This window comes from Dipteris shenzhenensis, chromosome 33 (assembly GCF_047967505.1).
Source record: "Dipteris shenzhenensis isolate YYH24624 ecotype China chromosome 33, Dip_SZ_1.0, whole genome shotgun sequence".
Lineage (NCBI taxonomy): Eukaryota > Viridiplantae > Streptophyta > Polypodiopsida > Gleicheniales > Dipteridaceae > Dipteris > Dipteris shenzhenensis.
This window is the reverse complement of record NC_141628.1, coordinates 34,570,092-34,596,006: the sequence shown is the minus strand read 5'-3', so window position 1 is coordinate 34,596,006 and position 25,915 is coordinate 34,570,092. Positions and strand designations below refer to the sequence as shown.

General features: G+C 39.0%; 1 protein-coding gene across 2 annotated transcripts in view; it reads right to left on the bottom strand.

Annotated features, from left to right (window-relative positions):
• Nucleotides 1–21,648: 21,648 nt before the first annotated feature.
• Nucleotides 21,649–25,915, bottom strand: part of LOC147880024 (uncharacterized) — a 47,643-nt gene continuing 43,376 nt past the window's right edge. Inside the window, exons 6-11 of one of the 2 annotated variants that reach the window (XM_087372000.1) lie at nucleotides 24,629–24,702; nucleotides 22,744–22,813; nucleotides 22,518–22,589; nucleotides 22,162–22,295; nucleotides 21,990–22,063; nucleotides 21,649–21,885 (exon numbers count right to left, since the gene is read on the bottom strand). In XM_087372000.1, the coding sequence (XP_087228126.1) occupies nucleotides 21,836–21,885; nucleotides 21,990–22,063; nucleotides 22,162–22,295; nucleotides 22,518–22,589; nucleotides 22,744–22,813; nucleotides 24,629–24,702 (474 nt within the window). In that variant the 3' untranslated portion in view covers nucleotides 21,649–21,835. The remainder of the gene's footprint in view (nucleotides 21,886–21,989; nucleotides 22,064–22,161; nucleotides 22,296–22,517; nucleotides 22,590–22,743; nucleotides 22,814–24,628; nucleotides 24,703–25,915) is intronic. The other variant, XM_087372001.1, reaches the window with a different exon arrangement.

Genomic DNA, 25,915 nt, shown 5'->3' with positions numbered 1-25,915 from the left:
GCCCATAAGCATATTTGAATTGCATATGTTGTTGCATTCAGAACTTCATGATCTATAGTGACAATTCTAATTGCATGTATGCAAAATTATCATGTTTTTGAACAACTCTATCTCCAAAATTATCATTCTCTAGGGAGTCTTGATTGAGCATAAGCATACTTGAATTGTACAAGTTGTTGCATTAAGCAGTTGTAGTGACAGTTCTAATTGCACATTGCATACTAATGATTGATTTTGCATTATCTACATTGAACTAGAATTTGTTTTCGAAATGAATTCATAAACTATGAGGAAAAGTAATTTTGTTTCTTCTTAATAATCTTCACCTATGTTAAACTTTAATTATGGGTTGAAACTTGAAAATTCTTATTGTTCCAATATTTGATGTTGATAATGTTGGCAATGGCATATCACATGTGCTTCTTGACTATCAATGACTATCAATGGCAATGGCATATCAATGACTAGAAGGTGGAGCCTATACATGCAAGCATGTGATGGTTGTAAGTCACAACAATCAAGCATCTCATAATGAGGGCTTACTACAAATCTACATGAGAACTCTGATCATTCAAGCATATAATGAATCTTTTGCATTTGAACTAGTTTTATGTGAGATAGTAGGATTTATTCCCTTTTTCTCAAGAACTATGAGCTCTAAATTGGAATTCCATATACTGGTACATACCCTTTATCACAAAAAGGATGAAGTAGTTGGAATATCATCAAAATGTGAATGATGGGGCATGCTAGAGATTGTTTGGGTAGATGCTTACCCTTCTTGCGTCGAAAGTATCTACCTATGAGAGCACTAAGATGCTTCACTATGGAATGCTATTGAAATGTAGGAAGAATGTTGATCTGTGAGCATTCATAAACCTAAGAGCTGAAATATAAGAAATCTAAGTTGCCTCTGTGGGGCTTATGCTCAACCTTCTCAATGTGTGACAATTCCTCCCAAAAAAACCTCTTTTGTAAAGCATGATATGAGGGGGGTCCTTTACTAATATTTGATCCAAGTCACGATTAGACAACCGAATGTGAAAGATCAAAGCATATAATAATAATAATGGCAACAACGTGACAAAAATAGCCAAGAGGCTTTACAAGGTTGATATCTGTGCAAGAACCAATGTTACAAGGGTGGCATATGCAATGCAAATAAGTACACCTCTCCTTAATCAAAAAGAGATTGCTTTGCAAGTGAATCACTAATGTGATGAACTGGCCACTCCCAAACATACTTAGGTAATGTCAGATGTATGAATGTGAAAATCAATGATAGATGCAAGCGAATTGATGCCAATAGAAATACTTGAGTGTTTCAGGCAAGGGCTCATCTAGCTTGGGGATTTTGATCTTCTCTAGAGTTATGCTAGTCTATAACTAGACTACATATATATACAAGAAATGCTAGTTTGAAGAGGTTGCAATGAATTAGGAGGTGGTTCTAATGATGAGGCTGAATAAAACTATACTATCGGTAGATCAAAACTCAGATATGAGATTATCAATTTGTAGAGCATGGCATACTATGCATTCTCCCTTTTAACAACACCTCAAATTCTTTATGGATCAAAAGGTAGTGTAATTTGGACCAAGCTTTGTCCAAAATGAGTGCTCATAATGATGATGTGGTACTGTGTACATGTGCTACAATAAAAGTGTGCTTGTGTAGCACAATGTGCTTAGGTACCACAAGCTACAATATCGATAGGTCAAAACTTAGATCTAAGATGATCAACTTGTAGAGCGTGAGTACTATGCATAATTCCCTTTTATAGCATCTCAAAATTCTTTATGGAAGAAAAGTTATGGTACTTTGAAGATTTGTGGAAATTTGTCCAAAAACTGTGCACAAAATGATGATGTGGCATGTAGAGTAATGTGGCACTATGTGTGTACGTGTTATAGTAAAAGTGTAGCTATGTAGCACAGTATGCTTAGGTGGCATAAGATGAGATCGCAATGTGCCACGTGGCTATTGATGCTAAGTGTTAGGCTTATGTGGACTATGAGGTGGCAATTTTTACGGTAGCACTTCCTAAGGTAACATTACATACATGGCAATGATGACATGGCCTAATACGTGGTACTATTGACTATACCCATAGATGTGGCCTACTGTTGACTCAACTACTACTGACATGGTTGGCTACCACAAGGCCTATTTGCCACATGGCTTTGTGGAAGACTTGATCTACCACATGGCTTGCTGTGAGGCTAAGGCCTATATGCCCATGTGGCAAACGGTGGCATCCCTAACCCTAAGTCCCCCTCCCCCCCCATGTTCTTCTCATACGGGGGCTTACAGATGGGGAGATGACTTTTCCAACATCTTTTGCAAGCCACATGGCGCTCTCCTTTTGCAAGCCTTCTCCGACTGAGCTGAGTTGAGCCTTCTCCTACAAGCCATTTGGCACTCCCTTTTAGAGGGGGAAAAAAATACGAAGCTCCTTGCGTGTGTTGCCACTTACGCAATTGCATGTGTTTTATTGGCAACCTCAAATCCCCTTCAATCATATGCCCCCTCCAGGCAGAGTGAATTGCTTCAATGTTTTTGGCTAAACTTTTTGCACCTAATTGATGGCCCGAGTGTGAAATTTCTTATGCAATTGCATGTGTTTAGTGGAAAAGGGTACCCAAGGATATGAGGAGGTCTTCATTCAAGGCCTTTATATGCAAGGCCACCACTAGTGCACATAGGATTATGGGATTTCTCCCTTGTAGTACATGTATCACGCTGTGCCACGAGCTCTTCATACTCCATTATCCACACAAGCCACAAGGGGGCACCTAAGGGGGTTAGCCCATTTCCAACACATACCTCGCTAGAAGGGGGTGAAGAAGGAGTAGAGTCAAAGTGAAGAGGGTGAAGGAGTGAAGTCAAAGTGAAGGGTAAGTAGAGGCTCATGAAGAAGAGGTAGAAGAGAAAAAATGGAGGTTTACGAGCCTATTGGATGAAAGGAGCAAAGAGGGACGAGCCTGCAATCAGGGAGCTCAAAAAGACGACTTGCTCAAAGAAATGTGGAACTAGCCCCATGAAGGAAAGAGTCCTTGAAATGTAATCTAAAGGAACGGAGGCTTTGAGATGCAATCTATGTAATTTGTGTGTAATCTATTGAATTATTAATCTTCTATAGAGTTTACTTAGGCAATGTTTTCTCAACTATGTGACTAGATAGTATCGTTTGACAAGCCAAGGACCATAATGTGAGACGAAAGATTTCGATTAGACAACTAATATGGATTTCATTAGACAACTAATCTGAGACGAAAGATTTCGATTAGACAACTAATGTGAAACGAAAGATTTATTAGACAACTAATGTGAGACAAACTATTTCGATTTAACAACTAATGTGAGACTAAAAGATTTAGATTAGTCAGTTGTATGAAAGAAGAATGAGAAGGTCGATCGAGAAGGTCATGCTCAATGAACTCTCTCCCTATTTAAGTGTAGTGCAGACACAACTAAGAGCCCATAATGAAATCTAGCCCCAAAACTCTCTACATCGATCCACATATTACAAATCTATGGCATACCCAAAAGACTTTGGAATGCTTTTTTTCTATCTAGGAATGATGTTGGATGACCTCCTCGAAGAAAAAATCTTGGAGAAGAAGGTGGAAAATAGCTACAAGGAGGACATGCTTCGCAATTGGGTGTATGACTTGGAGTCGGTAAAGACGGTGAATATTAATTTTCCTGGCTATTGTTTTTCTTGCTCCTTTAAGGTATTTGTCAAGCTCAAGGTTTCTTTTGGTAAGACATGGTGGATGCGTAAAGTTGTATAGAGCGCAAATACTAGGATGAAGAGGACCCCGAGCGAAAGGAGAAGTTACTATGGGCGTACAAGTCGATAGAGGCAAGCAAGCAATTGGTGGTCTGATGTCTATGATAGTTTATCAGACTGGCCTAAAAAGTTGGGAGATGCTTGATATAGAGAGGTTGATAAGATAGTTGGGAGTTTGGAATTTCCTTGAGCCGCAAAATGTCGTCGTATTTTTGAAAAAGTAAAAATCTTGCAAGCATTTCTTGGACTTGTGGACTTTCTCGGACTGCCATCATCCATAATCTATGGTCCTCGTAATACCTGATTTTGTGTTGACTTGCTTTCATGTTAGCACTTAAATGTTTTAAGTAGCCCAGTGGTTGAAATATGATAGTTAAAGATAACCAGTTTAAAGGGGAGTGTTTTAGTATAGCACTGTGCAATAAATTTTAGGATAGCATGATGGTAGTGTAGGATGAGTGGTCGCCAATGTGGTGGTTGGTTGCACTAGGATTTAATTTTCTTTCAATAGAATGTGAATAAATGATTCACAATTTACTTAGAATACTTAGAGCTTTTTTTTAAATGAAACTTCATAAGTTCTTATGTGTATCAAATTTGTTGTTTGTTTAAATAATTTGAAAATTTCAACATTCTTACACTTTCCTTTGAATTAATATTTTGTATTCTTTCAATAGAATATGAATGAATGATTTATAATTTTACATTCACTCATTCTTACACTTTCTTTTGAATGAATATATGTGTTCTTTTAATTGAATGTGAATGAATGATTCACAATTTACATGCACTCATTCTTTTAATAGAATATGAATGGATGATTTATAATTTTACATTAACTCATTCTTACACTTTCTTTTGAATGAATATATGTGTTCTTTTAATTGAATGTGAATGAATGATTCATAATTTACATGCACTCATTCTTACACTTTCTTTTGAATGAATATTTAATATTGTTTCAATAGAATATGAATGAATGATTCACGATTCACAATTTACATTCACTCATTCTTACATTTTCTTTTGAATGAATATCTAATATTCTTTCAATAGAATGTGAATAAATGATTCACAATTTTGAGTATTCTCATTCTTACATTTTCTTTTGATTGAATGTAGTTTATTCTTTCAATAGAATGTGAATTAATTATTCACAATTTACATTCACTCATTCTTACACTTTCTGTTGAATGAATATTTAATATTCTTTCAATAGAATGTGAATGAATGATTCACGATTTGAGTATTATCATTCTTACACTTTCTTTTGATTGAATATAGTTTATTCTTTCAATAGAATGTGAATGAATGATTCACAAGTTACATTGACTCATTCTTACACTTTCTTTTGAATGAATACTTAATATTCTATCAATAGAATGTGAATGCATGTCTTGCAATTTGCATCACTCATTCTTACACTTTCTTTTGAATGAATACTTTATAATCTTTTAGAATAATGTGAATGAATGACTTTTTCTCTACTCTTGGCCCTAGAAATAGTAGAGAGAGTGTATCCTAGCTTATTGACTCACATGGAGTTTTACAGACAGATACAAATGATGTCATGCGCATAGCTTCAAATTTTATGCCGCCCTTCTTATTGCAAATCCTAACACATGGGACAGAAAGGATGCTAGACAGGTTATTTGGCAGAGCATCCCCTTGTTGGTGAAACCAGATATGCATGTTTTGCTTGATGCACCTTTCACCAACACAGAGCTCAAGACTACACTTTCAACCCTTCACAAGGGCAAGTGCCCAGGTTCGGATGGCCTCACCCCTTCTTTTTTCATTGCATTGTGGGATATGATTGGAGACTACATTACATCAGCCCTGTAGGGCATTTGGGACTCTGGCGAGATGCCCGGGACGCTCACAGAGGGTCTCATCCACCTTATCCCAAAAGGAGGTTGCAGAAATTTAGTGTCCCAGTGGAGACCGGAGGCCCGGAAACGGCCAAAAAAGGCCGAAAAGTGGGATTTGCAGCAAAATGCGATCTGGCACCTTTTGAAATTATCCCACTTTTCGGCCTTTTTTGGCCGTTTCCGGGCCTCCGGATGTCCGATTCCAGCGTTTCCAGTGCCGTTTTTGGGGTTTTGGGCCGTTTCGGACGCGTCTGCGGTGTCAGAATCACCAAATTCTACACAGAAAAGTGTTGCTCTTATATGAACATTGAATGTAAATCATGTGAAAGAATATATTTATTCCTTTTCACACTGACATTTCTCACGCAAGTATCCATATTTTCTTGCTTTTGTAGAGAGAGAAAAGAGAAAATAGTGAATTTCTTACAGGGCCCCAAAATGAGCTCCCTTTTTTCCTAATGCTTTTACGAGAGGCGGTGTTCCTCTTCAGGTTTTGGCCTTTCGAGGTGCACATGAGGATGCTTTAGTCTTTAGTGTGCATGATGGTGGTAGATTGCTCAGGTCCATAGAGGACATCTTGCTTGAGTTTGCTTTTCAGCCTATCAGGGCTGTAGGTCTTTTGGTGCAGGGATCAGATTCAGAGTGGTCCCTCAACCCAGATGCCCGGCTACTCTCCACAAGATCTTGGAGGCTTTGGCTTTATGGGGGAGTTCCCATTAGGTATTTGCAGTGGGACCTTGGAGAGTGGTAGTGGATTGACGCAAGGCATCAAGAGAAGAGCATCCCCTTCTTTTGTTACATAGTCAGTAATGCCAGGAGATTCCAACTCAGTAGTAGAGGTTGGAGACCTTCCAAAGTTCCTCATTGGGAGACATTTGATATCATTGCAGATTTGTAGAGGTGCTTCTGGAAGAGACTCTGGAAATCCCATAGGAATAGAAAGATCACTCTCTTCTTTTGGCTTTCTATCCATGGTGGGATTGTAGTGAACCTTTGGAGATCCAGGTTCGGAGCCGACCCTACTTGCCCTCATTGCCTCTTTGATTTGGAGACTATTCAGCATTGCTTATGGGATTATAGAGACAGGCAAGGATGATTTGGATGGGGGTAGCCAGGATTTTCAGTCACTTTGCCCACTCCCCATTCTTTATGACATGGGGCTCAGTGGCTTGGCTTTCTCTTACGAGGCTTGAGGTATTCTATGAGAGACTTGACTCCTCTCGGGCCATCTCGATTCGATGTCACCAAGTTGAGTCCTATTCGTTGGATGTGATACCACACCTTCCTTTTGCAGCTATACATGCCTCTGTGGATACTCCTTAGGAGATTCTAGCGAGCATAGCATCCTGGCATATCTGGAGAGCCAGATGCATAGAGGCATTGGAGGGAACTCAGGTTCATCCTTCGCACACATTGGCTAGTATCTAGATAGACAGACACTGTACATACCTTGATGGTCGTATGGACGAGTATGCAGGGAGACTCCCGTGCAGCCTCAGCTAGGAGGGCTTCTTTCTTCAGGGAATGGAAGGATTCTCCTTTCTTCTCTGAGACTCCTACAGGGTTGAGGTGGCACTTTTAGCCTCAACCTTGGTTGTTTTCCACCTCACTTTGAGGGGGTTTATTTATCCTCATGATTTCATGATGTATTCCACTTAGAGCTTGCTCTCGCGGGTTTTTTCTCTTACTTAATAGAAGTCTATTTCTTGGGGGAAAAAAAAAAGATCGAGAGAGAGAAAGACTAAAAGTACAAATAGAAAGATTAAAAGTTTTCACTCTTTGAGGTCCTATACAAAAAGTGTAGAGACCCCAAGAGGTCCCTTACAAAAAGTGTAGGGACCCCAAGAATTCCTCTTCAAAAAGTAGAGAGACCCCCAAGAGGTCCCCTATAAAAAGTGTAGAGATCCCAAAGAGGTCTCCTACAAAAGGGGTCCCACTCTTGAGGTTCCCATGTCTAGGAACCCCCAAGATGTCTCCTAGAAAAGAAGTCCCTCCCTTGACGTTCCCTATGAAAGTATAGAGATTCCTACCCTTGAGCTCTCTTACAAAAGAGGCCCCACCAAGAAGTCCCCTATAAATTGTGTAGAAACCCAAGAGGCCCCCTACAAATTGTGAAGAGACTGACATGTACTAAACTCTCTCAATGGAAAGAAGCTTCAACTCTATGAGGCTCAATGTTCATTTCACTTTTTGTTCATATGCTTGATCTCCCACTATCATGTTCTAGCATGCTCTAACCCTTGCAATCATTACCCTTGCATCCCTCCTCCCTTCATCTCCACCTCCTCCCCCTCTCTCCTCTCTTCCTCCTCCTCCTCCTTCTCCTCCTTTTTGCCTTCTCCTTTCTCCTCCTCCTTCCTCCCCCTCACCTTCTTCACTCCTTCTCAACCCTATGCCCCTTGAAACCCTAAAGGAGACTAGCTCTCCACTCCTCAATTTTGAACTCTTTCCAAACCCTATGGCTCTTTCTAAACCTTGAAATATTTCTAAATCTACCCTTAGTTAGTTTTTTCAACCCCACCCTCCTTCTATACTCTGCAACCCTTTCCTAGACCCTTGAAGTTGTATGGAGATCAGAACCTCTATCATTCTTTGTGACCACTGCTTCTTTCTCACCTATTTGCATTTGCACACTAGAATTTCTTTCTATGCTTTAGCCTACATCTCTCACCAAAATACAACCCAAGGACCTATGCTACATTTATAAACACCTATGCTAAAACAAGAAATGACATAACTTTAGATGACCAACACCATTAGACTTAGAACTGAGAGAAAAAGTGACAACTAAGCTTGTGACTCATGTGTGCATCCAACAAGCATGAGTTCCTGGCTTGGTGTAACCCTTTTGAGCATATTGGACTCTTTCCCTTTGTCTCGCATAGTATCATTCTTTTTTACGGTGATAGAATTGAACTCATTGCTTTGGATATATAGTGCAATGTGACATTGGCGGCATGAAAGTGTGTGGTTTTTTGTGATTGTCACATAGCTTCATGCATAATGACCCTTCTTAAGAGGACAATCAAGCAAATTAGATAATTTGTAGGGCCAGAGAACTTGCAATTCATATTCTGATATTTCGACTACTTGCACGTAGTAATATGCTACCAAGGAGTGCACTCATATTCTGATCTTCAGACTACTTGCATGTAGTAATATGCTACCAAGGAATGCACTCATGACTAGCAATTGTAATGCTCACTCCAAATCACTTTTTCTACTCATTTTTGTAGCCCTATCCCATTGTGGTTGATGATAGCATGGTGTTTGGCGTAATCTTGGATCCTAGTGCTTGTAGTGGTGCTCATCCTTGGAAGATGCCCTCATTTTCATCCCTCAAGTTGCCTTGCCTTTTACATCCTACCAATGGTGGTCATAGGAGAACAAGCATTTTGTCTACCCAAGTTTGCTCTATAAGAGTGCATAGAACTATATGGAGATGAGGGAACGAGCAATCAAATAGATCTTTTCCCCTCTCTCGTTGATTGACAAATGATAGCATGGTGCTTGGTGTGTGCTTGGCTCCTGATGCTACAATGATTCTCATCCTTGGCAGATTCCCTCTCCTACACTCCTTGGGTTGCCTTGCACTAAACATCCTATCGGTCTTGGTCGTGGGAGAATGAACTCATGTATCAAATATCACTATAAGCATGGATACAACTGTATAGACATGGGGGAATGAGAAATCCAATATTGCAAGAGGAGAGGTGTGACGCAAAGAGAACAGTGCATTTACTAAAAAATAAGGGCTCGTTGCCTATTACAAATAGGCTCAATTGTAAACATGTGCTCATGCAACAATGTTGTTGGTGCATCAAAGCTTCACAACTTACACCAGTAGCATCACAAACTCTAAGAACCTCCTTTGCTTCAAGTCTTGCATCACGTCGAGCAACTTGCACACAAAATCCTTTGTGTGTTAAGTCCTTTAGCGTTCCAATATGACTTGGTTTCAATAAATTAGGTAGAGCATATGAATAGACAATATCATATGTGTCTCTTATTCCCATCATAGCCTCTACGGAGTTCGTAAAGAAGAGTACAGTTGAATCGAAATAGAAACAATGCATAATGATGGTAAGAATTCATTCACAAACTAGAGAACCAAACTTATAGCCTAGATTCTCCTTTTTCATGCATGCATCCATAGATTGTAATCATCTTTTTGTATCCTTCAATACCAAAGGTGTTTCCTTCATCTTTTGGATGCATTCTATTGTCCTCTGTCATTCTTCTCTATGACCCATTAAACTTGGTAATAGATAGATCTTCCAAAAATTGTTCTATCTCAGCTAGCTTATGGAGTGATTCTTGCAATTTCTATCACTCTAAGTCCAATGCATTGGCTTTTTCATGAAGGTCCTTGTTCTAGATTTGAAGACCTTGTATGTAGTTGTGCATTGCAACAATGGTACTATTCACAAATCCACAAGTTGTTTGACTTGGGCTTATGCACCTTCTTTTCTGTGATGGGTCATATTTATTATCTCATTTTTAACCATGCATAGTACAGGTGTCTAAAAATTCTACATCTTGGTGGTAAGTCTCAAGTATTTCAAATCTTTCATAATGATCGTGTATTGTTTGTATGGTGGGTCATGCAGATTTTCTCATTTTTGGCCATGCATGGTGCATCGGTCTAAAATTAGTGCCTTGATATGCTTATACAATACATGTATGTGTCTAATGGTAATGAAAATTTACAAGGACCGTTTTTTGAGTAATTCCCATATAAGGTCATTTTTTATTATGCACAGTGCATAAGTGTCTTAAAATTGCATATTGGGAGGTGCGCATCAGTAGGCTTCTACACTACACCTTTTTGTCCGATAATCATGAAACTTTGCACCATATAGTTGCAAATTTTTATAATGATTTAGAATACACCATTTATATGTTGGGGCATGCACATTTATATTGCAAAGTTTTGCAATAATGGTACACCATTTATATGCTTTGGCATGACATTTTCTCATTTTCAACCATGCATAGTGCACAAGTATCTAAAATTTGTGCATTAGTAGGCCTATATTACACAATATATTTTGAGAAGGGAAAATAACCTATTGCTAGAAACTTCAATATACGATCATGTTATGTTATTGATGCAAGAAATGAACATTTTTGTGTGTATTTGATGGTCATGAAACTTTGCGATACTGTTGCTTAAGTAATTCCCATGTATGCTCAATGTTACATAAGGTTTGGACATTGTATGCATTGTTGGGCATGTGAATTTTCTCATTTTGGACCATGAAGAGAGTAGGTGTCTAAAAATTATGCATTGATGGGCTTCTATCTGACATTTTTTTATTCGATGTGGTCATAAAATGTTGCAGAGGAATTACTTTGAGTAGGCCCCATCCATGTATCATACATGGATGTGTCTGAAGGTCATGAAATTTTGGAAGGATCTTGAATTGAGTAAGTACCATCATGTACATACAACGTCTAATAGGGTTGAACATCTTTTGTATGTGTGTCTGGATGGTGCATAGGAAAATTGTGCATTGGTAGCATTGATAGGATCCTCAGTTACCTATTTATATTGATGATCATGGAGCTTTTTAAAGACCTTTGTTTCAATAAGTCCCATGCACTTGAAAGTTTTCATAACCATAGGACACTGTTTGTATGGTGGGGCATGCAAGTTTTCTCATTTTTAACCATATATATTGCATGTGTCTAAGAATTGTGCATCAACAAGATTCCACCATATGCGTATGTATCTGATGATCATGAAACTTTGAAAGTCGCTTTATTTTAGGACCATACACCCACAAATTTTCATGCGGGTCTCCAGTGGGGCATGCACATTTTCTTGTTTTTGATCATGCATAGTGCTTAAGTGTCTAATAATTATGTGGCAGTATGCTCATACCATACTTGTTTGTCTTAAATGATCATGAAAATCTATAGTGAATTCTCTTGTGTAATACCATGTCCTTGCAAATTTTCATATCGATTGACATTGTTTGTATGGCAAAGCATGCATGTTTTCTCATTTTTAACCATGCATGGTAATTTGTCAAGAAATTATGCACCAATATGCCTATACCAAACATGTATGCATCCAATGGTCTGCATAATTTCTCATTTATACTAGACATGTATGATTCCAATGGTCATCAAACTTTTGAAAGATATTTTTTTGAGTAAGTTTCATGTACTCTCGATTTTCATAAGGGTGGACATTATTATAGGGTGAGATATATAAAATTTCTCATTTTTAGAACACATAGTACATCTCTCTCTGTGCTCCAGCTCCACACCTGGCGGACATGGTTTCTTCACTCCGAGCTTCCTGTGAAGCTCGACTTCTACCGCCGACACTGCCTCCAGATCTCACAGGAGGGCTTCATCACACCTCCGGGTTACACACAACTTCATCTACCACATGCGCTCCGGATCTCCCTCGGTCAGTTTAGGCTCTCGTCACACCGATTACGGATCGAGAGTGGACGCGCAGAGGGTATTCCACAAGAGGACCGCCTTTGCCCACTTTGTGACTTATAGGAGATCGAGTCGGAGGAGCATTTTGGTTTCAGATGTCCTATCTATTATGCCATTCGAGGCCGATACCACTGCCTCTTCCACAATGGATTCGGCTCCCTCCCACACATGCTGCGATTCCCGAATCAGCGGTGCCTAGCCGCTTTCTTACATGAGATGACCCGCCATCGAGATACTTCTCTCCGAGCATGGTGACATGAGCAGCACACACAACGTGAGGACACCCAGCAGCCTATCACTGACTTCTTTCAGTCACAGGATACCTCTTCTTAGTCTAGCCAACGATGCGGACGTGAGCGAGAGCCAGAGCCACGACAGCTGCATCAGCGGACAGACTCACACATCCAGGTCCATGACATCTCGTCTCTGCTCTCGACCCGCCCCACTGGGGTTACCGTTGCCCTCATCCACAGGGCCACCCGCCGCCCCCGACGACCGAGCTCGACTAGGTCGCGTGACGTCAGAGGCCAATCATCTATCGCAGGGTTTTTTCCGACTTCCCATTTGACGGCCCCTCTATGATTGGTCTCTGACGATCACCACCTGCACATGTATACTGTATCTCCCCCCTCTGCCCCATTTTTGGTGCCCCCCCCTCCTTCTTCTTTGTATCATCTGGAGGTAGACACATATTTTTTGTATCAGGACTAGACACAGTCCTTCATAACCTCTTTTTTGTAGAAACGGTTGGTTGGCCCGTTTTGAGACCACCACCGTTATGCTCATTGTATCAGTTATCTTTAGTCTCATAGACCTTCACGGTCTCCTGAAGACTTTAATAAACTTTCTTTCTTTCTTTCTCTCTCTCTCTCTCTCTCTCTCTCTCTCTCTCTCTCTCTAATTTCTCATTCATACTAGACATGTATGATTCAATGGTAATGAAACTTTTGAAAGATATTTTTTTGAGTAAGTTTCATGTACTCTCAATTTTTCATAAGGGTGGACATTATTATAGGGTGAATTATATAAAATTCCTCATTTTTAGAACACATAGTACATCTCTCTCTCTCTCTCTCTCTCTCTCTCTCACTCACACACACACACACACACACACACACAACACAGAGGTGCAGTCTTCCTCCTACCTGCTCCATCACCAACCCTCTCTCTCATAGTGGTGCATTCTTCCTCCTACTTGTTCCATCTCCATTAATTTTTACCCTCCCTCTCACTCACTCTATTGTTGTTGTAGGCGACATTGCAATGCCTAAACTGTCTCTATCTCACACACACTCACACATAGGCACAGGCTTCCTCCTACTTGCTCCATCATCAATAATCCTTGTTGAGGTGTAGCATTCTCTACATGTAATCACTCTTGCTCCAACAACACATATCGTTGTAGACTACATTAAAGGGGTGCCACAATCTTGTCAGATATCCTTGCCAATCAAGCTTTCTTGAAGCTTTGGTAAGTATGCTCACCACAGTCATCATGAGATCTTGATGTTTCCAAATACATCTATGTGTCCAATGGACATGAAACTTTATAAGGATAGTTTTTTGAAATATTTCCATGTATTCACAAAGTTTAATAAGGATGGAGATATTTTGTACATGAGACACGAGCATTTCAACCATGCATAGTGCATAAACTATTAAAAAATTAGGCACCACTAGGCTTCTATCTTACGTGTTTCTATCCAATGCTCTTAAAATTTCTAAGGGACTTATTTTGAGTAAGATCATGCATTTTTAAACGTTCATGATAATTGAACATTGTTTCTATGCTTTTGCATGCACATTTTAAATTTTTCAGCCATGCATATTGTCCAAGTGTCAAGAAGTGCATCGATATACTTGCACCATACATGTATGTATTTAATGGTCAGGAAACTTTGTAGGAACTTTTTTGGGTAAGTTTCACCAAGTTTTATAAGAGCCAAACATCATTTATATGGTCAGAAATAAACATTGCTTATTTTTAACCATGAATTTTAGAGAGTATTAAAACGTGCACATCTTTATACATGTGTGTATTCCATGGCCATAAGTACTTTTAAGGACATATTTTAAGTCCCCAAGGTAGTAATAGGTAACATAGTGGCTTCATTAATGGAAGGGGGATTTTTAAGCTGGGGATTTTAGGCTATTTATGGATAGGAGGGGACTTGAAAATACCTATCTAATATATTTATGTCATGTATGTGTATCTAGAGGGGACTTTTAAATTAAAATTTTCAACATATATACATACAGAAGAGCAATAAACAATTATGAGAAAAAAAATACAAGTTTGAATATAGGGGTGTATAAATGCATACTTGCTTGCACATGTTATGCAGTTTACGATAGTGATCATCCCAAGCATATATCCATAAATCTACATATGGGGCTAACATTGTTTCTATGGTGGTTCATGCATATCTGCTAATTCTTTACCATGCATGGTACATAATTGTCAAAAAAATTTACATTGGTATGCTTATACTATATATGTAAGCGTCTAATCATCATGAAACCTTGCAAGGGCCTATTTCTAAGTAATTCACATGAATTTACAAGGTTTCATAAGGTTTGGACATCATTTGTCTGGTGGGGCATGTGCATTTACTAATTTTTAACCATGCTAGTACAAAAGTATCTAAAAATTGTGCGGTAGTAGGCTTCTACCTTCACTTTTATGTCTAATGGTCATAAAACTTTGTAAGGGACTTTATTTGATTAAATCCCAAGTACTTCAATTTTTTCTTAATATAGTGGGGCATACACAGTTCCTCATTTTTAACCATGCATGGTGCATGCACATTTTCTATTTTCAATCATGCATGGTGCATGTCTCAAAACCATTTGCATCAATATGCTTCTACTATATGCCTATGTGTATAATGGTCATGAAACACTGTAAGGACCTTTTTATTTGCAAAGTTGCATGAGGTTTGGACATCGTTTCTTACCCTTAGGCCTTTCATTACTTCCCTCTTTCAAAGGAAGAATTGTTGTCTAGTTTCTCTCGATCATAACATGCTAATTTTACTCATACCAATTGGCTACTTTCTTCCCTTTGGCCTTTTTGGCTTGCTAAAGCCTTTCCTCTATTGATTAACATAGTCTACTGATAAGTCTTCTCAATAGTAGCCATCTCTAAATTTCCTTGTATGGTCAAGGAGATTTGGATTTAAGAATGGCACCTTAGCTACTTAAGGGATTTGAAGAAAGCCTCAACCAAGGGATTAGGAAGCCATCAAATAGGAAGGATTGGGAATCTAAATCAAGATCCCTCCCACATGATTCTTAGCCTATTTCGTTGTTTAAGTAGATCTACCTAGATGCTTCCTCTTCATGTGTTTGTATGTTTGTTTTGGTTCCTCATCCATATCATTCTTTGTATTTGTTATTTCTTCTCCCTCATAGTCTTTTTCACATTCATGGTACGCCATGACTTACCCTATCTGCCTCCTTGTCCATACCCACTTCCCATAGAATTTAATCTAATGGTAGGTCTTCTAATTTGCTTTTGTTAGCTCTGCTTACTACCATTCTCTCTTGGTGGATAGCTAATCTCACATATAATTTTGTCTCCCAAAATAAAACATTTTTCAAAGTCCTAAAAACAACCCAAAGTCCCTTTTAAATCATTAACATATGACCAAATCCTCTTCCAAGCTAGAATTTGTTCTAGTTGAGCTATGAGAACACAAGAGATTTTTTTAATCTTGATTCAATAGCTCAAAATAAAGTGCAAGATAATTATTTTTTACTAGTCTAATGGGAAGCCTACTTTTTTTAGATTAAATCTATCCCTCCAATATTTTGTATGCGATGATGTGAAGGGTACACATGATTTTTGGATTTCACAAGAGTTTTGGCTAATATATTAGGCTACAATGCAACCCTCTACAACTAGTCAATGCAAACTTTTCTAGAAAAGATAGACAAAACAAGGAGAACCATTGGAAAGGCCATATTTTTTGTATACATCAAGGAAAAAAATTTCTCTAAAGATTATGGTTGAGCATATGTTCAAAAGAAGTGTCCATAATACTCAAGATATGGCCTTGAATTTAATAGACCAAACTAAGATTTCTTCACAATCTAAGTTTTATGTACATTTTAACACTATCATTTTATCAGATACAAGCTTTTATTATTCTTACTTTAATGACATTTTTTAGGTATCATGCTTGACTATTTTTTGTAAACATAAGTCCCTTGAATAAATTTTAAACTAACCCATTTAAACACTTCACAAGAACATTACAATATTTCCATGCAAATATTAGGGAATCTATATCTCAAGTCCAAACTCCCAGTTCCTTAGTAAAGTTTGTGATCTATTTTAGCAATACAGGCTACCAAGTTCCCTAAAGGGAAGCTCAATGAGGAAGTAGAATGGCCTTTTCCTATGCTAATCCATCCAATGTAGGAGCAAGATGTGTTCAAGCATAAAGTCATCCAAGAAACATACTTTTAGTTCCAATCAATGAGACTGTTAGTCAGTTCATTCACTTTTGTATGTATTTTTCCATGGTTTAAATTAGAGTTTATCAACAAAACAAAAAACTATATGGTATGCAAGTGCTTGACCCAAAATTTCCTTAATAACCTTCTACTTCATCACATGCTTGAGTTGTCTAATGCATGCTCATCCTACCATGTTTTCATATTAATGACACTCCCAGAGAAGGCAGAACAAGGTACATTTCACAAAATAGGTTCAAAATAATCTTGATATTTCTTGCCATGTATGGATAGCAACCTTACACGTATTGGGTGGCTTGAGATATTTCACCAATAAGTGTACTAGGAGCCTTGAGATCTTTACTTACACTAATGGAGGAGGGGTTTCACATTTTGGCAAAGATTGCAAAGATTACATTGTAGCTTTAGTCCCAAATATTTTTGCAACATATTAAGGGAGGTGGAATTGGAGTTGAGCATGTGAGCCATTGGCACAAGATTTGTGTCCATGGAGATAACCAATTGTATGGTACTATTGGGAATGGAAGACCTAGATTATTCCAAAAGTAAATATGGGCATGGACAAACAAGTGGATGCCTCACATGTAGAGCAAGCTTTGGCCATAGAATTGTATCATAAGACATGAAGTGCAACCTTGGGGCTATATAATTACATCAGAAGACAATTCAATAAATACATTCCCAAGCTACAAAAGAAGGTGCAGGTCCCGATGCTTGTCTATCGAAGGCAAGTAGGGCATTCCTAACACGTAGAGAATTGTTTCACAAGACATGTAGAGTGAAGATTGTGTATGCCATAAGACATTTGAAAAAGAACATATTACAAAGCTAGAGAAAGAGGTGTAAGCCCCATCTTAGAGATGTTTTGTCTATCAAAAGCAAGCAGTGCAATTCTTAATATGAGAATAAGATATGTTCAAGAAACAAGATAAGAGGTGTAGGTCCCAATCTTACAGATGTGTTGTCTATCAAATGCAAGTAGTGCAAGCCTTAGAGATGTTTTGTCTATCAAATGCAAGTAGTGCATTCTTAGTATGAGAATAAGATATGAGAAATATATGAATAGAGTGGAACTTCCAAATGATTGACAAAAGCAAAGATAGCCTTAGAAAAGGAAGAGACTATGGTGGAAGAGGTGACGTTGGAAGGCCTTTCGCATGTCATTATCCAAGACAAAATGTTGGTATTTTAAAGTTTTCCAATGTGTCTAGGGTTTTAAGGAGATGAGGTATTGTTAGCATAATGATTGGAAGATCATTCATAACATTGATTTCCCAAACAGGAGAGCTACCAATGTACTTAATGCAAACAGGAGGCATTGTTAGCATAATGATTGGAGGAGCATTCATAACATTGATTTCCCAAACAGGAGAGCTACCAATGTACTTAATGCAAAGTTATACCAGATTTTGGGGTGCTAAGTTGGCAAGAAAAGTACATATGCACATCCATGCATGTGTGCGTGCCCACACACATGAACTCGTGCATGCTCGTGCACGTACAAATACACACGTGTGTGTGCACCCACAGGGGGTACGCGCGCGCACACACACACACACACACATGCATGCATATATACATATGTGCACACTCATACATATACATACATACATACATATGTGTGTGTATGTGTGCGTGACCATAGAGAGGAGCAAGCTCGCTACTACCTTGCATGTAGATCAACCTCCCAACCCCCTCTAGGGGTTTGTCCATTGATCATCAAACTCGTTAGGACCTCATTTTGGAGTTCTTTAGCCCTCTAGTAGGTTTGCGTCTACTATCGCACCCTGTATAGCCATCTCTATGGGACTTTATATATTTACAAGCTGCCATGCTCTCTACTTGCATCCATGAATAATGAGCACATGCTTTCTAGGAAGTTCCGCCTCTTTATGCTACGCAAATTTTCTTGCCTTTAATCCCTACACAGCTGGTTGCATCTAGGCTTTTTTTACCCTTAGTGTGCTCTCTGAGTCATTGTTGTTGTTCATAATAGCTTGGTTCTAAGGGGCTTTATCCTACTAGCTACCCTTCCCAGTTTTGTAGCATCCTGTCTCTTTTCCAGATTATTTTTTATATGTCCTGCTTCTGACTCCTTACAGCTCTAAAGATCCTTCTATCAATATGGTTATTAGTACCTTCTGCATCTTTGTATTTTAAGTCTACTTAGGCTTGCTATCAGCCCTATTTTTCTCACCCTTTGGCCGATGTTTTCATTTGCCCTTTTTTTTGGTATCCTTAATCCCTCCCCGCCTTATGCTCCTACTTTAGTTTTTGAGAGCTTTCTCAACTTCTTTTGCTTTCACTACTTCTATTGCCTTTATGAATGGCTAACAAAACCTACAGCAAGGACAAGTCGTCCAAAAAATAGAAGCAAAAGGTGGTGGCATCCTCTAATAATCATATTCATGTCTCAGAGGAAGCTAACCTAGTACGAACTTGTTGATCCCGAGAGTGTTCAAGTTTATGCACATAGTGCTATGATTATCTTCTTTCTACAATGCATGCTCTGGATATTGATAAATGGTTGACGAGGAGATTGGGGGGTTGCTTCACCCAGAAGGTGTATTATGTTGCTAAAGGCTTTACTAAGGTGATTTTAACAACTAAAAAATAAAAAGCATATGCTTCTCTATACTCCCTACTCTATTATGGTCAACAAATGGTTCACGTACTCCTTGGTCTCCTACTAGGGATTATTCCTCATTGATAAGGCATAAATGCCTAGTGTGGGTTAAGTCCCAGATTTTCCTCTATGTTTGAACTCTACACTGCCCAAAATCGCAACATCTTTGGGTAAGGTGGTGTTCACAATGGAAATTCCAATTGTTTTTTCATTTGGTGGGATACAGATATATCTACCCAAAAATGCTACTCTATTACTGTCAATAATGTGGCTATGGGGAGCAAGATTAAATGGGGTTTATTTGGCCATATGGCTTCTCAATGCCCTCTAGCTGTGCACAGAATGCCAGAATGCCCCCTGGGGCAATACCTGCAAGTGTGTTGATAAGGATGCCCCAGGGGCTTGTAGATCCAAAAGCAAAGTAAACAAGCCAACCCTTGCTACTTGGATAAAGGCAAAGGCAAAATTAGTTATGTTAATGGGATGACGCTTACCGTTGCTCAGTTGAAAGCAAAGGAAAAAACTTCAAATGATTGTCCCATCCCCAAAAAAACCAGCAATGGTTAGAGAAGGCTTTTGTGTTGACTTGAACTAGGGTTTCCTCTAATCGAAACACTCCTGTTGAAATTCTAATACATTTATTACATGGGAAACAATCCCTGAGCATCACATATCATTCCCAAAAGATGATGCTGCTCTTTAATAGCCTAGCTCAAATGTTGCAGTATCGCATCAAGGTCCCACCATAGATCCTCAAGTTCTCTTTTTCATATTTTTTGCATATTCATAAATATGATTGCACAAATAGAATGCTTGACTTCTTTAATGTTCAAAGGTTATGTGACACTCAAAAATGGAAGCTTGTGTTGGCATATGTCAACAATTCATAGCTTGATATAGTGGCTATGCCTATGATTTTTCCACTTAAGCATGCCTTTCAACCTGTTGTGGCCCTAACTGGTAAGGAAAGTAGATAGACCATTATGCAATGCCTTGCAAAGGGTGAAATACTTGAATTCTCCTCAACTTATGCATCTCAATCCTCTCATCACATGGCTAATTCTCCTCAACTTACGCATCTCAATCCTCTCATCACAAAGCCATGATTTCGAAAGCCATATAACAATATCCCTTCAAACAAAACATGCTTTCATATGTGGGGATTTCAATAAGGCACCCCAACAAAGGGATAGTACTTCTTGTAATACCCACATGTTGGTTTTTGAACGTCAATATTTGGTTTCAATTTATTTTGCATCTGAGCCTTGTTAACCTTCGGAAAGATTTGAATCCTATGCTTCCAAGCTATACCTTTCAACATAGCAAACAATTTGCCTAGTAACCGAGATTGAACCATTGTTATATGATAAATAAGCAACAATTTGATGCTCCCACTGGCCAATTGTTGTTTGTTATGCTTTCAATAGCTCTTTAGAGCGATGATTACAAGCAAATTGTTTGTGATGCCATTGTGCCCCTTTGGAAATAGTACCAAATTGATGCTAATTATGCTTGAAATGCATTTGCCTCTTGGATACAATCCATAACTATAAAGGTTGGGATTTATAGACGCACCCATTAAAATCATGTGGCAAATGGAAGTCTCGGAGTCGGGATGGTCTCACTATAAATGTCATTCTTGCATATTGGGATGCCTTTAAGCTCAATTTATTGCGTATGGCTCATCATCTTGGCAAAATCAGCAAATGCTAAATGCTTGGAAAAAATATCTGGCAAAGCTTCTTCCAAAGAAGCATTTGTGTGCATCATTTGCTGATTGGAGATCCATCACACTTATGCTAACCATTATAAGGTGGTGGCTAAAATGAGGGTAATTAGAATCGAAGGTTTCTAGCATGACGGTCTACATCCTGCCCAATATGGCTTTCATATCATGAATAATGTTGCCAATACCTAAGTTGGGAAAGAATACTCATAGTACACTTGGCAAGATGTAGTTTTTCTAGAGGTAGACATTACCAAAGCATTTGATATTGTTCAGTGGGATTTATCTCGTAGACCATGCAATTTGAGGGATTTGAAAACATGAATGAATGCAGACTAGTGCAGATTTGAAGTTGTAGTTTGAATTGTTATTGTGGGATGTGAATTTTTTACACAACAAATAAAAAGTACTGGAGTTTGAATCATGCTCATACAGTTTGTATTGCCAAAGTTTTGATTTTTTGACAAAACACTACCCATTATGTTATGCTATTATACAAAATGGGTAGATATTGGAGCCCACCTTGTCCATGCATAGATAGATATTGTAGTCCAAAAGTTTAAAATATTACAATAACTACCATCTGTTGATGTCGCCACACTTTTATGTCTCTTAGACTGTGAGTAACTCTTCTTTGGAATTACTCTGCAATTAGACTGAGTAAATATATGTACACAACTTTTCAGAATTTCACAAATTTCTTATTCATTAACAAATTACAATTACGCAGTAATTTTGCGTAGTCGTGTAAATGCCACCCAAGGGACATTCTTCCGTGCCAAGCCACAGTCCCAGATGTAGTTCTTGTTTTCCTGACTGAGGTTGCTTGAGTAAATTCCACAGGAAGTGCACATAATGAAGGTAACCAAACGCGTCATGAAAAGTCTCTGTGCTGGAATACCAATGGACCGATCATTGTCCAGACTGCAAGCAGCAGTCACAATGAGATCTAATGGAACATAAATATGAGGGTTGTGACTAGTCAATCCAAAAATTTAAGGAAAAACAGCAGGAGTTCACGTTTTTACCATAGAAGCCTGCAGCAAGCCACTGATTGATTATCTTTACCCAGACAGTTGACCAGCCAAAATCAATGCTCCACCTGTTGCAAGCCACGTTTGGAATTTCAGAACTACAGCTTGTCCGATTTAAAGTCAAAGTCTTTCAGAGGTTGCTTCCTCCTATAAACTTTGTCCTTACTTCTGGATCGTTTCTTCCAAGTCCCAGCCAATGAAGAGCATGAGGAAATACATGGCACCCAGACAGAACACAAAATGGAAAAACCCGTAACCATATGGTATGCTCTCACTGATTTCCCCCTCGTCCTTTTGAAACTGCAAAAGCAAGAACATTAAAGTGCGTTAGAGATCAGAAAGCTCACCTTTGGAATCATCAAATTCATCATTGGAAGGTCAAGAAAAGGCGGCAAGCCCCTTTTTCTTCCACATCACAGAAGAAAAGTCAAGTTCCATAAAACATAGAAGGGTGAAACAAATCCATAATCAATGCATTAAACCACAACTAACTCTTTTAAGCTTTAAGCCCAAAGAACTTACTGAGAGTGACTTTGGTTCAATGCCAGTTGAGAAGATGGCAAGAATCAACGTAAATGCACCAAGCAAAAAACTCTACAAAAACTAACCAAAGTAAATCTTACGTATTGATTGCACGCAACATGGTTGAGATTACCTGCTATGCAACAAAGAACACCACAAAGGAAAACACATACACCAAAAAAAGTTTGATTGCCTTCATTTTTGTGTGAATGAAGTGGACACTAACCAGCACAGTTACCCAGTCTCCTCTTCCGTTTATTCTTGGCTTGGAATTACACGTTTCCGATGAGGGCTCACTGCAGAAAAAGCAAAAAGGACCATTTAGAGGATATTGGAGTAAAAGCCAGCTCCCTTCATGTTGCAAAGGATGACTTGGGCATACCCAATATGGTACAAGCATTTATCTGTTTGATTTGGGAGAGTTATTGGCAGAGCAAGACAACTTGATTAGACTTCAAGGTGACAAATTTTGTAGAATAATAGGTGGACTCTCACTTAATGTGTGAAATTGCATAGAAACATAATTAATACAAGATAAAGGATTGCACACAAAGAACTTAAGAATGAGAGGTTTTATTTACATATAGTTGGATGCCAACTATGGATGAAACCCTACTCATTATCAACAATCATGCAGCCAACTCATTATCAACAATCATGCAGTCAGCACAACCAAAGACTCAGAATTAATGCAAAGACGCTAGCCCCATAGGGATAGGATTGCAGAGTGAGACAGACATGCCATGCCAAGTCAACACACAGTTGGTGATGGATTACCCACGAAATCCCATGCCCAGAGACAGGAACTAGAAGAGGCCCTAAGTGTTCTGTTAGTGAAAAGAAGACTGCAACAATGGACAAGAATAGTAGAAGACACAGCTCTCACCTGCTATGAAGAAAGTCAGGAAGAAGTAAGGGAATGCTCTGCAATGGATGCTATAACAATTAATGTAAAGATGCAAGGGATGCATGGAAGAGAGCAGAAGCTGTAGTGAAAGCAGCAAGAGCAAACATCTAAAGCCTTCGTAGGGAAGAAAAGGAGGATCTTCTGAAGGGAAACAACTTGAACAATTTGAAAAGCTCAAGAGCAAGGCAGAGAATTCTTCAAAAACTGCATGCAAGGCAGGCTACAAAGGGCGAAGCAAAATGGAATGACATAGGTCACGTCACGTTCATTAAGAAATTTATCAGAAGAGATGCAGAAGATATGAGAGGGCTATCGTTTCCAGCAAAAGATGTTTTTGCAGAAGAAATCATGATGCGACTCAATATGTTCCGCAACAGCGAGGCTCCAGATTTGAAAGGTCTCCTTGCTGAAATGTGTTGAAAGGAGGCCAAGTCTTTGCCAAAATTATAGGACTAAAAATACATGACACCAAACCAACCCTCAGATTACATACTATTTACATTTATGTACATTAAACATTTCAGAGCCTCTCTAAAGACTGTTGCCAACTGATTCATCCAAGGTCATGCTGCATCCTAACTTGAATGTAACACCAGGTCTCTGTCACAAGCAGATTTCAAACTGATCATTCTACTAAGGATCATCAAGTAGCAATAAGAGCTGTAGCAAGGGAAAAAACGGCGCACTCTATTGAATATTAATGCTTTGTTGATTACAGTGTTTGGCATGGTGCCTAGGAAAAATGACCGTAAAGAATGAGAAAGCTAATTATTTCAAACGAATCAGAAAAGCCAATTATGTATTGGCTGAACTGGCAAGGCAATTAGTGGGGTGGTACACAGTCAGACGAAGAAGTACTTGTAAGAGACTTCCTGTTCTCTCCAACCATCTCCAGGCTATTCATTGATGAAATGGAAGTCCAACTTAGTGGATATGGTCTCCTTTTGCTACTATAAACAAACGGTGTCGTTACTTTTGTTTGGCATGGTGCTTAGGAAAAAAGAATGTGAGAGCTAATTGTTCCAAAAGAATAAGCCAACTACAGGTTATATGGATGGTGTTGGCCGAGCTGGCAGGGCAATTAGTGGATGGTACAGAGTCGGACAAACAATAATGCTCGTGTATAAATTATTTATTTTATCGATTAAAATTGCTATAAGAACTTGCAGCCCAGATTGAAGCCAGTGAGTTAGTTTTATATTACCTCAGCATAGCAGACCATCCAAGGAAAACAATGTATAATGACATCAGGCCAGATGTCAAGAGCCCTGCATTAACCTGCAATTTATAACCAACCAAAGAACTCTATCATCAATATGCAATGGAATTTAGATCTTAAGACCTACCAATGACCCAGTAACACTTCTAAATGAGACAAACCACAGCAACGAATTGCAAAACGATTTTCAGTTTGCTTCATCGTTTTAAACAGTGTATCTTTTAGTCATTCTTAAAGGATTAACATGGTCATCTCAAGGCAAGGATAGATGGAAAAAATATCCAATAGCAAGCTAAAAATGACACTACTAAAGAATACCAATAAAGTGAATTGATAAAAGCTCCAAGTAAATTGTTATAGTTCATGCAACTGTTCTGGAAACCAACAATCAAAGTGGATAACATGATACATCAAAAAGCTATCCTTTGTATAGAGATCATAGGTACAGTTGGAAAACACATCTACACTTGTCTGGAATATAGCAAAGCTCATACAATGTGTAGATGAATGTCCTTGCAGTCCCCAACTGAGAAACAAGACATCTAAGTCAGAACATTTTGCCAAACTGCAACACTCACAAATCTTGCTATAGACTGTGCGCTTGGAAGAAGAAATAGATAGAGAATGCTTTCAGAACTGCAGAGTTCAGAACTGAGAGAAAAAGCATAGGCAAATGTACAAGCCAATAATAGTCCTTACAAAGAGGTAGAAATCCAAGCCCCAACAGTGTACCTACACCAGCAGCAAGCTCTGCTGAGGTAAGATATGACCTTGAGCTTTGTCGGTGGATCTCCTCCAAACTGCCGCATGCATCTCTAACAGGCTGCTTCTGGTTGAGCTCTGCTTGCTGCTCTCTCCTGACTCTCCTTATTGCTCAAAGTAATGCACCTAGATCTGCCCCAACACAGACAGAGGTCTGCTCCACACTGAAATGTGAGAACCTGTATCGCTGCACTCAGGCACTCCTCTGCTCTCCAACAAGTCACTATCTGCAGACAGCAGTGGGCTGGAATGCACAGTGACTAAACTTCCTAATAGACCCAAAGGGCCGTTTATAGGCTAGGTAAGCCTAGACAGGCCAACCCAGTCCTGCAACCAACCGACCTGCCACAGCTAGATTGACTGTCAACTCAGTCTGTTGACGAACCAGACAGGCAGGTCTGCTGACCTGCTGTTTCCCATCCAGCCTATATAAGGCCCTGCCAAGCGGACACCTTCTGCACTGGCTATGCTGCCTGCTGCAGGCATCTTTATACCAGTCCTGCCTGCTGG